The sequence below is a fragment of the Podarcis gaigeae genome, assembly GCF_964106915.1.
Source record: "Podarcis gaigeae genome assembly, chromosome: 9".
NCBI classification, from domain to species: Eukaryota; Metazoa; Chordata; class Lepidosauria; order Squamata; family Lacertidae; genus Podarcis; species Podarcis gaigeae.
Genome location: NC_139685.1, coordinates 75,240,967 through 75,258,239, shown reverse-complemented (window position 1 = coordinate 75,258,239; position 17,273 = coordinate 75,240,967). Strand labels below are relative to the sequence as shown.

At 47.8% G+C, this 17,273-nt stretch overlaps 1 protein-coding gene across 1 annotated transcript in view; it reads left to right on the top strand.

The window, feature by feature from the left end:
• DNAAF9 (dynein axonemal assembly factor 9) overlaps positions 1-17,273 on the top strand; it is an 81,309-nt gene that overhangs the window by 51,955 nt on the left and 12,081 nt on the right. The window contains exons 22-34 of the mRNA XM_083756371.1: positions 614-760; positions 2,336-2,424; positions 4,432-4,530; positions 5,402-5,519; positions 5,852-5,940; positions 7,141-7,299; positions 9,006-9,131; positions 9,599-9,636; positions 10,113-10,248; positions 10,857-10,943; positions 12,838-12,944; positions 14,222-14,296; positions 15,440-15,651. Of these exons, the coding sequence (XP_083612497.1) occupies positions 614-760; positions 2,336-2,424; positions 4,432-4,530; positions 5,402-5,519; positions 5,852-5,940; positions 7,141-7,299; positions 9,006-9,131; positions 9,599-9,636; positions 10,113-10,248; positions 10,857-10,943; positions 12,838-12,944; positions 14,222-14,296; positions 15,440-15,651 (1,482 nt within the window). The remainder of the gene's footprint in view (positions 1-613; positions 761-2,335; positions 2,425-4,431; positions 4,531-5,401; positions 5,520-5,851; positions 5,941-7,140; positions 7,300-9,005; positions 9,132-9,598; positions 9,637-10,112; positions 10,249-10,856; positions 10,944-12,837; positions 12,945-14,221; positions 14,297-15,439; positions 15,652-17,273) is intronic.

Genomic DNA, 17,273 nt, shown 5'->3' with positions numbered 1-17,273 from the left:
CATATTCTATAAGCTGCCTCCCTTTACGCTGACCATTTCTCTTGATAGCCATCCGGGAAAAGGGGGGTGTTTCAGAATCGGCAGTGCCATATTTGAAGTGTTTGCACATTGCTGCTGTGTTCCAAAAACCAACTTCCAGAGGGAACCTTCAGGATGCTAAAAACAGTTTCCGAGAACCTGCTTGCAAAAGCAGTTATAAGCTCCCTGTCGGTTTCACTTTGGTTCAGTGTATGTTGGTTTTTCTTCTTTGACCAGGTTCAGACGTAGGTAAAGGTAAAATGGGCTGGTGGCAACTAAACAGGGGGCTTACCTCCCCATGCATCTCCTCCATCAGGGAGCTAATCCAGGATCAGGCCATTCAATCTTGCATGGAATCAAATGCTGTACTGCGACGTCCCTTTTAAACAGAGGTAGATAGTGGTGTTGCATTCTTGTAAGAACGGCTCTTTCTAACCAACTGTTTTCAAACCTTGGAAGTATGTGCAAAAGGATATCCATGATGTCGGGTTTTTATATATGGGGGACATCCTTCGGGGTGGGCAGGGGCTCTTGGATAGCCAGTTTCCCACCCGCCTCCTTTCAGAAGTGGTTCTCTCCCTGTCCTGTTCCCTAGGACTCCACGAGTGTTGTTGCCGCTCTCCTTATCGACTACAAGAGCTCCCTGCTTGCTCACCTGCCGGTCCAGCTCCACACTCCAGGCAACTCTCTGATGATCGCGCTTTTCCCAAAGTCAAAGCTTTATAAAGCTTTCTACTCACAGGTGACGTGAACAAGAGATCGGTCTAGAAGTAAAAAAATGCCCTTGCTGTTGGTTTCCCCGGGTCAGGAAGGCTCGGGGGGAGGGATGAAGCCATCGGGGGCTCTGCCCCTTCCTGCCTCTCAGCCGGGCCCTGATCCAAGCAGGTGTTTCCATGTACATCCCCTTTCTCCCAAGTAACCTTACAGAGAGCTAGCCATGGATTTTGGCAGCTGCAGCTCTGAAGTTCTTTCCTGGCTTTCCACCTGCTCTGCTCCTGTGGCCCTGTGGGTGATGGGAGTGGTCCGAGAGGCAGCCAGGAATATGGGCAGTTGGCATGGGGACTTCCAGTTTTAGGGTTGGCATATCCAGATCCACTAGCTTGAGAGTAACCATCGTGGTGCTCTCTCTCAAGATGTTGCTGGATTCCATCTTCCATCACTGAGCAGCCAAAGATGATAGAAGTTGTTGGGTCTGACACCACTGCAATTCCTCTTCAGGGTCACAGTGAAAATGCATCTTCTCCTCCGTGCAGTTCTCACATTTGAGGTCTGGGCAGGGCTGAACCCTGGGACTTGGCTTGGTCGGAATGCCTCTGGTTTACTCTGACACAAGCGAGCGATGAACCTTCTTTGCCACTGCTGTTTGCCTTCTCTGTCGTTGACTGTCTTTTGAAGTCACACAAGATGCTGTGTTCACTGATGGTTGAACATGCAAGTAATAATTTGCACACGTGAAAGGGTCATTGAAAGTCAAACATCACTGACAGTGTGAACACATTGTCTTCAGAGCAATGGCTTTTCAGCGGAGGCACAAATCATAAAATTGTTGAGCGGTAAATTGTGTGGCGAGAGAGTAGTGTTTGTGTGGTTTTGTGTGTGTATGTGTGTGTTGTGTGTGTGTGAGAGAGAATCTGCCTTTGGCTCTATGGAGAAGAGGCAATGTTTTGTATTAATAGACTTTTGTTAAACAAAACGCATGGCAAATACAGAATAAAAATGGGTAATGAGTCAATTGAAGTAAAATCAGATTTTAAAATATCTTGGCAGTTACTAATCCACCAAAGCCCGAACTCCAAAGGGAAGTTGGTTAATATAGTACAGATTGTGCCATTTGTTTGTTGAGGGACGGTAACTCCCCCCAAAAAACGCATATCTTGATGAGCATGAGCCATGCTGACACATTAACCTTCTTCTCCAGAGTAATGATTTAACTGCTGTTGATTACTGGTAGAGGAAAAGCAAAGCATAATCTCATTAATGCCGACATGAAAAATAGCTCATTTTCCTCGTTATTAAATAAACCATTTAAAGCTCTGCAGCTCTGTTCAGTTTCCATCTCTTAGTGTTAGCATTTATTACCATGGATGACAGCAGGCTCCAGTTGTTCTGGGAAGCCCAGCTCGGTTTTCAAACGCCTTCCGCAGAGAGGATTCCTAATTACAGATGTTAATAACTAGTAGTACCCCAGGAATCCTCCTGGGTTAGCCATCAGTGGCGGCTTCACTGTCCAAAACAAATACCACCTCATAACTCCTCTGCAACTATTAAATGCAGCATTAAACTGTGTAATTTGAATGTTTTGTGTTCTTCCTTGTAGGTTTGCTCTGCCTGGCAACAGCGGGGGAATTCGGGAGTAACCTTGAAGATGACCCAGGATGGCTGCCTGCCTGTAGAACAGGAGAAATTGTGAGCAGATGGCTCTTCCCCCCTATATAGAATGGCATGGAACAGGGGGGAGCTGCAAGAAAACAGGGCAGGGTGCAGTGCTCCTGTCCCAGGAGGCTTGCCTGCCAGCCATGCCCTTTTCTAGAATGTTCCATTCCATCCCATCTCCCCGTTCAGATTTTCCATTTTTCACCAGTCAGCCAGCATTCAGTGAGCACATTTAGCCCCTGTTGAGCTCAGCCACCACTTGTCCCGCCCCAGAGGATTTGCAAACCTTAGGGTTGAGGATGTTTCACCCCTCCCATTGCAAGAATCTGCTGACAATGTTTCAGAAAGGAGGGGGCGGATTTTGCTCATCGCTTCTTCCGCTCCAGCCTGTGGGAGTCTGAGTGTTATCTGTGTATAGATAAGGTGACTGCTCAAGCAGCTGTAACACTCATGCAGTCCAGCGTCTATGATTAGTCTTTAGTTAGTTTATGCAGTAGCTGTAGAGAATAAAAGACGTTATACTTCAGAGCTGTCATTTGTGTGGCTCATGCTCTGCTGTGCTCCGCTGACTTTAGGAACTGAGTTTGGTGCTCACAGCTCTAAGTTGTGAGTCCACAGCACTTAGACCTGCTCCCTGCAGTGGAAGGTCTCTGGGAGTGCTTTTCCAGCTTGTCTGGCCCAGTTGGGGCTGAAGAGGTTGAGCCCAGTCGTTGGCACTGGCTCAAAGGCGAAGCTGACAAGGGTTTCCTCCTGTCGCTGCTCATTCCTCCCCCTTGTGTGCAAGTGGTGCTGTTTTGGCAAGATAAGCATCCCCACCAGAGAGCAAATTCACTCATAGTGTATCTATAGAAGGTTCTGTGTGCTGTGGAGTCCCTCGATGTGTGTTTCACGCTGACGCAAACTAAATATCGAGCCATTTCCTGGTTTGCTTGGTGTGTTCAGTTGCTTATTCCTCTCCCGCCCCCTGATCCATTGCATTTATTCTCTTGTGGAATTAGCATTACCAGCTTATATTAGTGGAGGTCCCTCTGGCCTCCTTTGAGGCCACTGGCCCTTCAGCTGGTGGGTCAGGAACTGCGAGAAAGTTTCCCTGCAGCGTAAGGTGAGTCGCAAGAGTGCCAAAGCCATTTTCCTTTTTGCATGGGTTTCTTTTTAAACAGGAGCACAGATGCAGAGAGAGAGAGAGAGAAAGACAGACAGGTAACAGTGCAATGGAGGAGAGTCACTCAACAGTTTAATAGGAGCTCATTTTTAGGTTCATCTTCTCTCAGCTGCCTCCCCCAATTCCGTCTTCTGTTAAAAGCTCTTAAAATTTTAGAGCTCTGCTGCCCTTTGCCATTCAGTCACCCTAAAAAGAAGGGGGGGGGAGCGAGTGTGTGCATGAAGAAATCTGAAGTTTGCCATTAAAATGTGTGTCCTGGCTCCAAAAAGTTTGAAGGCTAACTGTCCTGATGCAGTCATAGTGCATTCACAGCAGATTTATCCTGTGCCATCCACATAGGAGGTACGGTGGAGAAAATTACAGGCTTTCAGAAGGAAGTTCCGAGGCTGATTGGAAACACAGCAGTATTTCCACTCCTGAAGTTCTGCATGGACAAGCAGTGTTGAGGGGGAGTTGCATCTTTCCACCCAGTGCCATCACGAGCACAAATCACCTTGCATGCAGAATGCAAAGGGTACCTGGAGATGTTCTCGGTCGCAGCCTGGCCTGAGTGGTCGCTCCAGCAGAGCCACAGATGTCTTTTGGCAAGAGGGAGGGAAGAAGTGAAAAGGAGAACACTATAGGAGGGAGAGAGGCTGAAGAGAGAGCGATTATATTACCTGGGCACAATGCAGGAGCAAAGGTCTCTTGTACAAAGTTGCATTGAATGAGTGGCGTATTTCACTCCCCTGCCAGACCATTCCCTTGGCCTCATGTTGAAAGGTGAGTTTGAGGCGTGGTGGTTTAGCTTTGCAGCAATGCATGTTGACTAGAAGGAAACGGAGACAGCATTTTCCTATGGCCAGATCCTTCGTTCTAAATGTGTGTCCTTGTTCCAGGCATACCAGCATGCAGAAGCTTTTCACCGTCTTGTCCTGCCCCCCCGGAGAAAGATGGAGCCAGCTGAGAATATCGGTCAGCCTCCCAGATCTGGACAGGTGAGATTTCTCAAAAGTAGCCTTTGCGTGGTGAGTTCCCGCCTCACCCCGGTGGAAATAAAGACACATGACACAAATATTTAGGTTAATGGGCAAAAAAAGGCCACAAATTTATTGGTTACAGGAATGAGCGGTATTGGCTTGGGCATTGGTCCTAACCGACTATATCCGGCTTCAGCCCGTCCGCTTGAAGTCCGGGAAGGGTTAACCACCAGTGGGGGGAGTCCTGCTGATGCACATCAACTAGGAACTCCACCGGGGTCACCGATAGGGGGCGTGCCTTAGGCCCTCACCTCCCCAGGCTTCGGACAGGGCCACACCCCCCGGAATCCTTTACCGGACTACCCTTCGATATTCGGGGGAGCTGAGGCGGCAAAAGAGGGTGATCCCCGGCCACGCCAGTGTGATATTGTGCAAGCCACGCCCCCCTAGGCCAGCTGATTGGCTGGCCAGGGATCCCCTCAATCGTGCGCCCCGTGCACGCGGAGAGGGCATGAAGCCCGCAACTCCACCTCCTCTCGAGTTCGGAAGTGGTTTTGTGCTGACCAAAGGACAAGTTATCCCATGGAATCCCAGTTGTTTGTTAGCTGGGCATGTGTCTCTCAAGCCACAAATTGGCTGGTTTTGAAATTAATGGGGGAGTGTGCTTCGAGAAACCCAAGATAACAGGCGGGGTGTGTGGAGAAAAGGAGGCTGGTACTCATAAGCTAAACTAAGGTTTATTGGACCGAGATGATTCCATATAAATTGGGCCTTCGGTGAATTCTCAGCATCTTTGTGGGCTCAATGGCAACCATGCAAGCCTCCAGTGATTTCTCTTGAAAAGTAAGTATGGCTGCAAACAACTCCGCGCTGTCTTCTTCCTCCAAAGATTTTTACAGCACTTTACGGTCAGCAGCGTAAGCCGTGAGCCAGTGATGAGAGCCCATTTGCCAACGTTGCTGCAGCAGTCCAAAGCACTTCCTGACAACGAGGCAGAGAATGATAAGGTAAGACAGCCAATCTGAGACTTCTGACATTTCTTAAAGGTCCTCTGTTTGCATTACAGTGTTTTTATTTCATTTTCGTGCATTTTCCTCTAGTGTAACCCATCTTGGCAACCTGATTGCAAGGGGTTTTACGTACTTGTCTGCCATTTTTTTAAAAAACCTATTTTTAAATTTGGCTTTCCTACCCTTAAAATAGCCTCTTGTCTTGCAAACATAACGTACGCACATGATTACTTCGTCCTGCCCACAGACCCCTTTTTAGCCCCTTTAAAAACTAGCAGCGCAGTCAGTAATTATGGCAGTGATTTAACTAGTTTTTCTCCTGCTTTGAGGTGGTGATCACCATCTTAACCGGCCTCCCGGGATGTCGTTCGAGTGATCTCTGTTCTTTCCTGGTCACTTTTAACAAAGAATATGGAAGGTTAGTTGCGATTTATTTAGTTGCTGTTTTCCTCCTCTTTTTTAAAAATAGTGGTGGTTGATGGGAAAGGATGTCCTGCTAAAGCTGTTCATAGGACAGCAATTAGTGGTCAGGACCTTCTCCAAGTATGACCCTCCTTCTCCTTAGAGGCCTCTCTGCCTTGGAGTCTGGTTCTACTGAGGTGCTCGAATGGTCTATCCCAACCTGACGCTGCCCAGATTTTATGACTAGCTCCCATCAGCCCCATGGTTCCAGGCAGGGGTCTTTCCCTGTCCTCCCAGGAGATGCTTGGGATGGATCCTGTGGTAACTGAGCTGTGGCCTTTTACCAAGGACGACTCCCAGGTTGGTTTCCCCACCACCACCACCCGTCCTGAATTAGACAGAGCAGAGGTAGGTGGGAAGTATTATTACTTATCACCACGTATTCTCTAAAGGCATTTGTTTTACCACCTCCTATGTTAGGTCTTGGGACGCAGGTGGCTCTGTGGGTTAAACCACAGAGCCTAGGACTTGCCGATCAGAAGGTCGGCGGTTCGAATCCCCGCGACGGGGTGAGCTCCCATTGTTCAGTCCCAGCTCCTGCCAACCTAGCAGTTCGAAAGTACATCAAGTGCAAGTAGATAAATAGGTACCACTCCGGCGGGAAAGTAAAGGGCGCTTTCGTGCGCTGCTCTGGTTTGCCAGAAGTGGCTTAGTCATGCTGGCCACATGACCCGGAAGCTGTACGCCGGCTCCCTTGGCCAGTAAACGAGATGAGCACCGTAACCCCACAGTTGGTCACGACTGGACCTAATGGTCAGGGGTCCCTTTACCCTTTACCTTATGTTAAGTCTCAAGGCGGGGTATAACACTATTAAATTGCAGGAAGAAAGGGCAGGTGAAAAAAACTAGGGCAAAATAAGTTAAAATGTGCTGATGATAACGTACAGTGGTACCTCAGGTTACGAACGTAATTCGATCTGGAGGTTCGTTCTTAACCCAAAACCGTTTCGATTTCTGCACGATTTCCGTTCTCATCCTGGGGCAAAGTTCGCAACCCGAGGTACTACTTCCGAGTTAGCGGAGTTTGTAGCCTGAAATGTTTGTAACCCGAAGCGTTTGTAACCTGAGGTACCACTGTACTAATGCTATGTGGTGATGCGTATGGTGTTGACAATGAAGCAGGCAGCATTGTTCTGACTTTGTTACGCTCTTTTAGGTGGCTTGTTTATCGCCAGACCATGAACAGCCCTGAATGTTTCAGCGCAGCTCATTTCCAACGGTTCCTGGCAAGTGTCCTTGAACCCCAGCACAGCCGAAGTGCCCGTCTCTCGGCTTACAGTAGGAAGAAAGTGAGGTTGCTGGTGGTTCTGCAAGGGTAAGAAACTGCTTCTAGATCTCCGTGAGCTTTTAGCAATCTGCCATCTTCATGTTGCCACTTTGAGATGTGTTTGACCTCAGATTTGTAAAGTGGGAGGTGGGTTTAGGTAGAATGGGATCTTCTGGTAGATCTCTGGATGATGTGCAGTAGATTGATAACAGTTTCTGGGTCCCACTTGTCTTACAGTGGCAGCAACTGAAATGCATCTCTCCCACCCCACACAAATCAGGATTGCTGAAAAATGAATGCTTGGAGCGGGGAACCAGGAGTGGATTTTTTCTGTGAAAGATCCTGATCACAGATACCTTGACTCTGAAGCATTCCTCCTATTTAATTCTTAGTGTATGTCTGTCCAGCTGAGATACTCTTTTGGGCCAGGCTCCAGCTGGTGGATCTTAGGATTCTAGTTGTTTTTATTTTTATTTTAAAAAAGTGCAGTAGATCCCACAAGCCTGAAGCCTGCCTATCCCTGCAGAATGGTAACAATACTTGAACAAACTATTCATAAGTATAGCCAACATCTTTTAGGCAAAGGACACCTACACCCACACAAAAAGAGAGCCACGATGGTCTTTTCTCCTTGATATAAAGGGATGCTTTTAGAGTGTTCAGAAGCCTTTTGCTTTGGTACATAGCTACATGTTTCAGAAAAATCCAAAATAACACACATGAACGCCGGTGAACACACACACTTTATCCAAGCATAAGTTTGGAGCGAGAGAGACTGTTTTTGTAACTTTTAAATAGCCCCAAGATAGCAAGTAGAAAGGCCTTCGTTGTCTTCCTTCCTGCCTAAAAGCTCCCGCACAGCACATTTTATCTGACTGGGTGGCAGGAGCAGCCTTAGCAAGCATTGTTTTGGTCTTGATTCAAAGCATCATGAAATCGCTCTCCAAGGGAAGTGCTGCTGAGCTGAGGGGAGTTATGGACCCAACACGGAAGCCCTTTACAATAATGCACCAAGGCATTTCTATTAAGAAATGTCGGAAGTGAGGTCAAGTATACTTTGCCCACCAACGCAGAACAAGGGATGGCAAGAAGCCTTTGAAAAAGCTGTTTGCAGCAGATCAGATCATCACCTTTGGCATTTTGAGAAAGAGATGAACACAATGGAAACCAGGGTTGGGGGAGGCACAAAACAATTGGTGCACGACCTCTTGTCCTTTTTCATTGCTGTCTCCCTTTGCCTGCATCTCCACTCTTTTCCTGCGTCTTGAGAATGATGCTCTTAAGACCCCTGCTGGCTGGAGTCAAGGGTCTCTCTAAGCCACAATCTTGCTCTCTGCCAGCTACCTAAGGCGGTGACAAATGTCCCTGCTGTGTGTTCCCTGCTGCGCACCTGATGTTCAGATGTGTATGGCAGTCACCCCCCCCCCAGCAGAACCAGGTACCCTCTAAATGCTCCACACTACAACTCCCATCACCTCCTAACCTGCGCAGCCAGAGGTTCCTCTTTGATATACTGCAGGGGGTGTCTTTTTGTGAATGACTGTGGGAAGGGAGAGATGCCCTTGCGCAAATCACAAGAGAGGAGCCATTTTACCTCCCTGCCCCGGGACTTGGATAAGAAGTGTTTTCTCAGAATCGAAGCTCATTGCACCATTCACGTATACCCACGGTCTCCTTCCACCTAGGCTGGCAGCAGCCATAGTCCTTGTGCTTCCCCGTCACATCACAACCCTTTGCTTTCGTTCCCTCTGCAGATACACAGATGTGATTGACGTTGTGCAGGCCCTCCAGACTCACCCAGACGCTGATGTGAAGGCGGCTTTCGTCATTGGAGCCATCAGTACTTGCGTCGAACCGCTGAGTTGCTACATGGAACACAGGTACCCCTTTGCAAGCCCCTGCATCATAGCGGTCAACGTTTCCCCTTTTTTAAGGGAAATTCCCTTATTCCAAATAGGATTCCTCACAAGAAAAGGGAAAAGTTGACAGCTATGCCCTGCATGTATGGCACGGACATCTCTTCCACCATGTACCTGCACGGTGTCATGCCAGCTGCCTTAGAAGCCACAGATTTCTGTAGCCAGCGAAGCCGCACCTTGCGAGCTTTCCTAGATGAGATCAGAAAGGTCGCAGCATGTCTTATCCAGAGAAATATCTTGGCTGAAAGGGTCTTCTCTGGGAAGTGATCTTGCCTGAGCGCTGTGACCGGTTGAGGTAGATAACCTTCTGCTTGAGGGACCAGTGATCTTCCTGAGGGTGTGGTAGCTGCAGGGGGCTTGGAAGACTAGCAGACGACATCTGCCTGTATCCCTAACGCTCTTAACGCTAATGCATTTGTATTTCACAGGCTTCTTTTCCCCAAGTTCCTGGACCAGTGCTCACAAGGTAAATACTCTGTATGCAAAAGTAAGATGCACATTTCCTTTCAGGAATGAAGCCGTAAGCCTTTAAGGCGTCCTGTGGAGACTGCTGCCGTATGGGATGGTGTTAGCAAGCCATATATCTGGCTAGCGGATGGCAAGAATTAGGATGCAACAGGAGACCAGGCGCTGAAAACTTAGTAGCAAACTGCAACGTAGAGAGCCACTTGCAGAAGTGTCTGGTAGCTCAAGAAAAGCTTTAAAAAGTGGGTGAGAGGGTGACAGCCTGACAGGCAGACTCTGCTGACAAGCGAGCAGGAGAGCTGGATTGCTGTGTGACAGCAGTTTCAGGGAGGAGCGTTGAGCTGACCTTTAAATACCCACAGCAGAGTCTTGTCCTTTTACTGAACGCCTTGGCTTACCACCTTTATGCTTTGGTCTCCCAAGAGCACACAGTGGCTGGTGAAGACATTCCCTAAGACAGCTTTCTTTCCCCCCCAGGTTTGGTGAGCAACGTGGTCTTCACGAGCCATACAGCCGAGCAGAGACACCCACTCCTTGTTCAGCTCCAGAACCTCATCCGAGCCGCGAACCCCACCGTTTCGTTCATCCTGGCAGAAAACGGGGTCGTGAGCAGGTAAGCCTGGATTTTTCCACCTGCCCTCTGCGGCACGTGGGCCACTCATCCCGGAAGAGGAGGGAAACGCCAGTCCTTTTTGGGTGCTTTGCACAGGAATGAAGCAGATGTGGGAACTCTCAGTTGCCTGGGCTGCCATTTTGCAGCCGAGATGCCTCCGCTGCTGGCGGCAAGCTGGCATTTCCATATCCTCCTCCCTTGCTGCTCTCCAACCAGATGTTCCCAGACTATGACTCACTGAGAGTTTTAAATCCTTGTTTACATTACATTAACAGGGCCGCAAGCTACACTCAAGCTCCCTTTCGGAGGGTTGTGGGAAAACGGGTTTGAAATGCTTTGGATCTTGAAGAAGAAAACGGTTCTTAGCAGTATGAAGACAATTTTTTTGTTGTCTCCAGGAATTTTTTGTTGTCTCCAGGAAGACTAGAAGCCAAAAAGCACCTGCTGTTACATTAAAATGGCAAGCTAGAAAACACCCCCCAGGTTGATCTGACTCACCTGGTGGGTAGAAGGCAGGTTTAAATCCTGACGGTTGCCTCTGCTTCTGGGCAAGTGCACTTTAAAGGTGATTTTTTTTCCCTGTAATTGAAACCTCGCTCTCCTACTAGGAATGAAGACATCGAACTGATCCTATCTGAAAACAGTTTCTCGGCTCCGCAGATGCTGACGACTCGCTACTTAACATACCCTGGCTGGCAAGTATCTCCTTTTGGTAAAAAGGTTTCAAGTTCCATATCCTTTAATACACATGAGCATTATAAAGCACTACTAGATTTATTTCCCCCTCCGTTTAATCTGCCCAGATAAATCACTTCGGTAAATGAAATGCTGCAATTAGTTTCTTAGAGAAATCCATTCAGTTGTCTTGTTGCTCTCCTGCCCCATTTTCTAATTAAAAGATGGCTGTCCGAACTGGAGAGCACTGTAGAAATTTCACCAAACAGGGACGGAATCTCTGAAAGGTCTCCTAGTCCATCTCTTTTCAGTGTTGCCAGTGTGGTTTTTGCTGTTTGGGCAACAAAAGGGAGTTGAACACTTGGAAACCAGTTTGCGGTTGGGAGGCAGTCATGAGCTAAGAGGGAAATAAGAGGGTTTTTTGTCAGGCGTTCCTTACAGATGCATTGCAAGAAGCCAAATATCTTGGACATCATGTCGCTTATTTCCCCCTCTTGATCTCCTGTTTGAAGGCAGCGCCTTGTGTTTAAATACCTCTAGCACTCAAATTCACCTAGAATCAGAGTCAGAAGGGACCCTGAGGGTCATCGAGTCCTTTGTAGGAATCTCAGCTCAAGCATCCATGGCAGATGGCTATCCAACCTCTGCCTAGAAACCTCCAACGAAGGAGAGTCCACAATGTCCTGAGGGAGTCCACATACAGGCATCACTTGTATGTTGCAATGAGAGGAATGATGCCCATATTTATGCTCTTCACATTTGAACTCTTTGCCATTCCAGTGTTAGGTTTTTAACCTCACTCCATGAACATACGTGAACATTAGGGCTGGTGGTTCCCCACCCTTGCTTTAACTGAAAATGCCAAAGATCTAATCCAGCACTTTCCATGCGCAGGTCATGTGCTCTTCTATGAAACTTTGACCCTCCCTCCAGCACATACAGTGGAACCTCTACTTACGGACATAATCCGTTCCAGAGGTCCAGCCGCTGGTCAAAATTGGATGCTAGAAGAGGCGTCCTGTGCGCATGCACATTCGGCGGTGGCACTCTTCTGCGCATGCGCAGAAGGCGGCAGCCGCTTCTGCACATGCACAGATGGCAGAAGCCACCTTCTGCACATGCACGAATCGTGGCAAACCCGGTGTTTACTTCTGGGTTTGCCGGGACGCAACTTGGAACATCCACGAGACAAGGCGTATGTAAGTCGAGGTTCCACTGTACATTCATGCATTTGCTGGAGAAAGCAAGCAATCTAAGGAGCATCCATTGCTGTGTCATCCCGGACTAGCTGTGGCGCTTTGAATCATAGATTCATAGCGTTGGAAGGGATCACGAGGGTCTCCAACCCCCTGCAATGCAGGGATCTTTTGCCCAACATGGGGTTCGAACCCACGGCCCTGAGATCCAGAGTCTCATGCTCTGCTGACTGAGCCCTATCCACAGTCTGGTTGGCCACCTTCTTCTGTCTTGAATACAATATTTTTTTCAGCGCCACCAAAAATGTTTGTGATTCTCAAACTTCAAGGAAGCCAAAATCCTGAATGATTTTACTATTTTGAATCCTGCTCCCCATCTAAGTTCTGGAGAGGGACGTGTGTGTGTGTGTGTGTGTGTGTGTGTGTGTGTGTGTGTTTTCCCTTCCCTATAATCCTTCCTGTAACACCCCCAGGCTCCTACATCCCCTTGACCTGCTCTCTTGCTATTTTCTGTCTTTGCAACCTTTGCCATCACTACTGCTGCATAGTAAAAGGAGTCTGTGGGTGCCTGTTAAGAACCAGCAGAAGAGGTCTGCTTCATAACCTGATCCTCATCCGACAGCGGGTTGCAAGAGCTTTGGGACTGGACCAAATTTGGAAAATTGACACACTGACATGATTCCTTTCTTCTTCTTCTTCTCCTCCTCCTCCCCTTCAGGTACGAGGGCAAATTCTGTGCAGGTTCCACTTTCCCCCCGATGGTTCAGATCTGTGTGTGGTTTAACCGTCCTTTGGAGAAAACACGATTTGTGGCCAAGTGTAAAGGTAAGAAGCAATTGAACGCAGAGATTAATTTTAGTGTGGTGTTTTCTCCCTGAAATTGCTAGCAAATGACATTTGTGGCCAGAATCTCTCTCCCCCCACCCGCCACAACTTTACAGTTGATTTTAGGTGTTATGAAATTTAACGGCTATTTTTTATTGCCTTATTTTTAATGACCCGGGTGTTGTCGTGAGTGCAAAAATATATTGACCCAGCTGAGGGTCCTGTGCACCTTGATTTGGGGAAAGGGTCCTCTTTGCTTCCTCACCACCTGCTGCCAAGTGTCCTGGGCTGCCCTTGCCCCCTGCCGCCCCACCTACGCCCAGCATAGCCAGCAAAAACTTCACATCCTTGCATCTGTTCATCTGCAACCGCAAACCTTCCTCCTGTGTCGTGTGCTCAGAGCCAATTATGTATGTCAAGGAAAGGGATGCCTTGGTGTTTGGTTTTTCTTTTGCCCGAATTCAGTTTAGCACACGCATTTCTGCGATTAGGTACAAACATTTCCTGAGCATTTGAAAAAAATGCTCCCTTGACCATGAGGGCTAGAAACCCTTCTAAGCCAAAAATGAGATTTGAGGGGGCTTCAGTTTCCACACCACCAGGTCCCAGATTTTGGCATGAAATCTCAAGCCCAGTAGTTTGTATGTATTGCAACACACATCCTTGTATCATTTTGTATACCAGAATCTCTGCCTAGCAGTTACATGTATTAAATCTTTCCTTTTCTCGTTTTACCTTGCTCACGTATCTGATCCTAGAAGACGCTTGCTTAAAAAGGGGATTGTTTTAAAAAACAAAACCTTCTTGTTTCCTGAATGTTTAATGCAGGCTTTGCCAATGTTTCCCCTGGCCTGATAGTAATTGCACTCCAGAACATCTAGAGAGCAGTATATGGTCAGGGACTGCCTTTTCTCTTTTTTTAAAAAAATGTTTAATCATTTTTTCAATACAAACATCAACCGCAAAAGACACATACAACAAAAACCATAATAACAATAACAACATAATTTGACAATTCAGATTTGAATACACTGATATACCTATGACTGCACCTTAAGGTCTTAAAGTTTGTGGCATGCTGGGTGCTCAATAAAGGGTTACGCTAAAGCTATGCAGGTCTTATTTCTCCCATACATATTTTCTAGCCTCCATGGAATTAATTCTAGAGTGAAATAGGCCTTGCAAATGTTTTTCATTTCCCATTGCACCCCCTCCTTAGTCAAGAAAGATTAAGTCACTTGGCTGCGTTTTCTCTGTGTCTTTCTGTTTTCAAACAGCCCTGAAGTCCTCCAAAAAGTCAAGTCCTTTCTCTGGAAACGTGTACCACATTTTGGGGAAAGTTAAGTTTTCAGGTAACGGGCGAGTGATCGGTCGCCATTTATCTCCTTAGGGAAATGCTATGGGGTGGGATCCTTTGCCGCCAACCTCCCCCCGGACTCTGCTCACGGGTGCTCCAGCTGCAAGATGGGTGGGGTGGGGGGCTGAGGGGGTTTCTGCCAATTCCCTTTTCCTCCTGCAGCCTCTTATGCCTCCCCCTCGCCCAAAGAAACAGGCTCCAAAGTGTTTAGGGATGCTTCCAAACAGCAGAGGACGTGATGATGGGAACTGCAAGGGGGAACCGGTGAAGGTCGCCTCTCCTCTTCCAGCTTCCATATCACTGGGAGCCTCCCTTGAATTGAGATCCTTTCCTTTTACAGGAGGAGTCCTTTCATTCGCGTCCAAGCTTTTATATCTCAGCTTTTACAGCATTGTTTTGAAGTTCCTTGGACTGAAACTCCCTTGGAAGGCGGGGGAGATCTGTCTTCCTCTCTCTCTCTACTTATTTATTTTATTGTGCTGTGGAAGAAGTTTGTTTCATTAGATTGTTGACGGAATTAATACCCTGCCTCCCTTTTTTTGCTTTTTTTCTTAGAAAAAAGTAGTGTTTTGCATTTTGTGTAAAGTATATTGGGACACGGGTGGCGCTGTGGTCTAAACCACTGAGCCTAGGGCTTGCTGATCAGAAGGTCGGCAGTTTGAATCCCCACGACTGAGTGAGCTCCTGTTGCTCGGTCCCAGCTCCTGCACACCTAGCAGTTCGAAAGCACATCAAAGTGCAAGTAGATAAATAGGTACCGTCAGGAAGGTAAACGGCGTTTTCTGTTCGCTGCTCTGGTTCGCCAGAAGCGGCTTAGTCATGCTGGCCACATGTCCCGAAAGCTGTACACCGGCTCCCTTGGCCAATAAAGAGACTTGAGCATCGCAACCCCAGAGTCGTCCGCGACTGGACCTAACAGTCAGGGGTCCCTTTCCCTTTCCCTTTTATGAAGTCATATTACTCGGTTTGCTGGCTAGCATTAGGAAACATTTATATATACAAATATTAAAGTGAGGCAGGGAGTTCAGTAAATCGAAATTTTGCCGGCTGAGACACGGAACTCACTAGGGAGCCGTTCCTCTCTAAATGAAACCGGGGTGCTTAAGGAATAACACCCCCTCCTGCTCTTCTGCATCAGATTCAGATCGGACAATCGAGGTCTGCCACAACACCTCGTCCAACTCCTTAAGCCTGGTGCCTGTTCAGGAGGGGCCAACCCCTTTCCCTCCTCCTGATTCAAGAAACGAGAGCCGCGATCACAGCGGGCCTCAGGAGTACTTCCTGGTCTTCGTCGGCTGCTCCCTCAAGGAGGACGACATCAAGGACTGGCTGAGGCAAACTGCAAAGCAGGTGGGTGACCTTCTCCTTTTGGGCGAAAATTCCCTTTTGGGGGTCCAGCAACAGAGGCTCACATCTAACTTCCAATTAGTCAGACTTCATTAAGTAATGCATTACCAGACAAAGTCTCAAAGAGTCTCTGAGGACGGTTCCATCAGCACACAGCCTTTATACCAGCTTGGGTCCCCAGGTGCTGCTGGACTACAGCTCCCATCACCCCTAGCTAGTAAGACCAGTGGTCAGGGATGATCACTTGGCCCTGCATGTGTGAAGCATGGCCTGCTCCCTGGGACACCTAGCTAGGATGTGGTAGGGATGAAGAAGAGGGGGGTGGGACAGGGCAATGGGGCAGGGATGCAAAGAGACTCTGAACTCTATGAAGGGATGGAATATTTTCTTATTGGACAAAGAAATAAACAACTACAGTGGTACCTCTGTTACATATGCTTCAGGTTACATACACTTCAGTTTACAGACTCCGCTAACTCAGAATATGACATTTAGAAGACAGCCCTGTTTTGGGAAGTTTTTAATGACTGATGTTTTAATATACAGTGGCACCTCTGGTTACGAACTTAATTTGTTCCAGAGGTCCGTTCTTAACCTGAAACTGTTCTTAACCTGAAGCACCACTTTAGCTAATGGGGCCTCCCGCTGCTGCCACGCGATCTTTGTTCTCATCCTGAAACAAAGTTCTTAACCCGGGTTAGCAGTGTTTGTAACCTGAAGTGTTTGTAACCCGAGGTACCACTGTATTTTTAATCTTTTGTTGAAAGCCGCCCAGAGTGGCTGGGGAAACCCAGCCAGATGGGCAGGGTAGAAATAATAAATTGTTGTTGTTGTTGTTGTTGTTACTGGAGTTGTAGTCCAACAAAAACTGGGAAACCAAGGTTGAGAAACACTGCTACATAGGAAATATTTGTCACATTGGCTGCTTGTTCTCCAGCCAGCTACCTTCTGTCATCCCAGCACCTTGACATCTCTCACCCAGTCATAGTCCTTGGGAACTTTTACTCAACCCAGGTTTCTTGCTGTATGTGCAGAGCCCTCCTTGCAACTCACTCGGAGTTGCTTTTCACTCTAGCGTTCAGCCATTCGGCTCTTGCCAGTTTTGTTGTCGGGCTTCCATGGCACTCGCCTCTCTGATTATGGGCTTAGCAGGATTTTTACCCCGGCCTGAGATGCTGCGGTGACCCTGCTCACCAGTGAAGGACTGTCAGCAGCAGAGTCATGACAGCCGAAATAGAACCTGCATGCTCAGAGGCAGCGTGCAGACGGTTGCCAGTTGCTGACTAACAAGCAGAGCCTGTTGCCTTTGTGCTCTGCTTGTGAAGAGACCGTGTGATCCGCCAGTGGTCATGTGGACTTTTGCTCGGTCTGGCAGGGCTTAAGTGCAACAGTCTGCAATCCATCTGCTTTTCTTTGCATTTGAACTTAATACAGTGTACGCATTGAATCGGAAGCACTTCTCTGTTATCATTATTTAATACATTTATATACCACCTTTATTTCCCAAAGATCTCAAGGCGGTCCTCCTCCTCCCCAACAACCCTGTGAGGGAGGTTAGGCTAAGAGATGGTGACTGATTCCAAGGTCACCCAGTGAGCTTCAGGGCTGAGTCAGGATTCAAACCC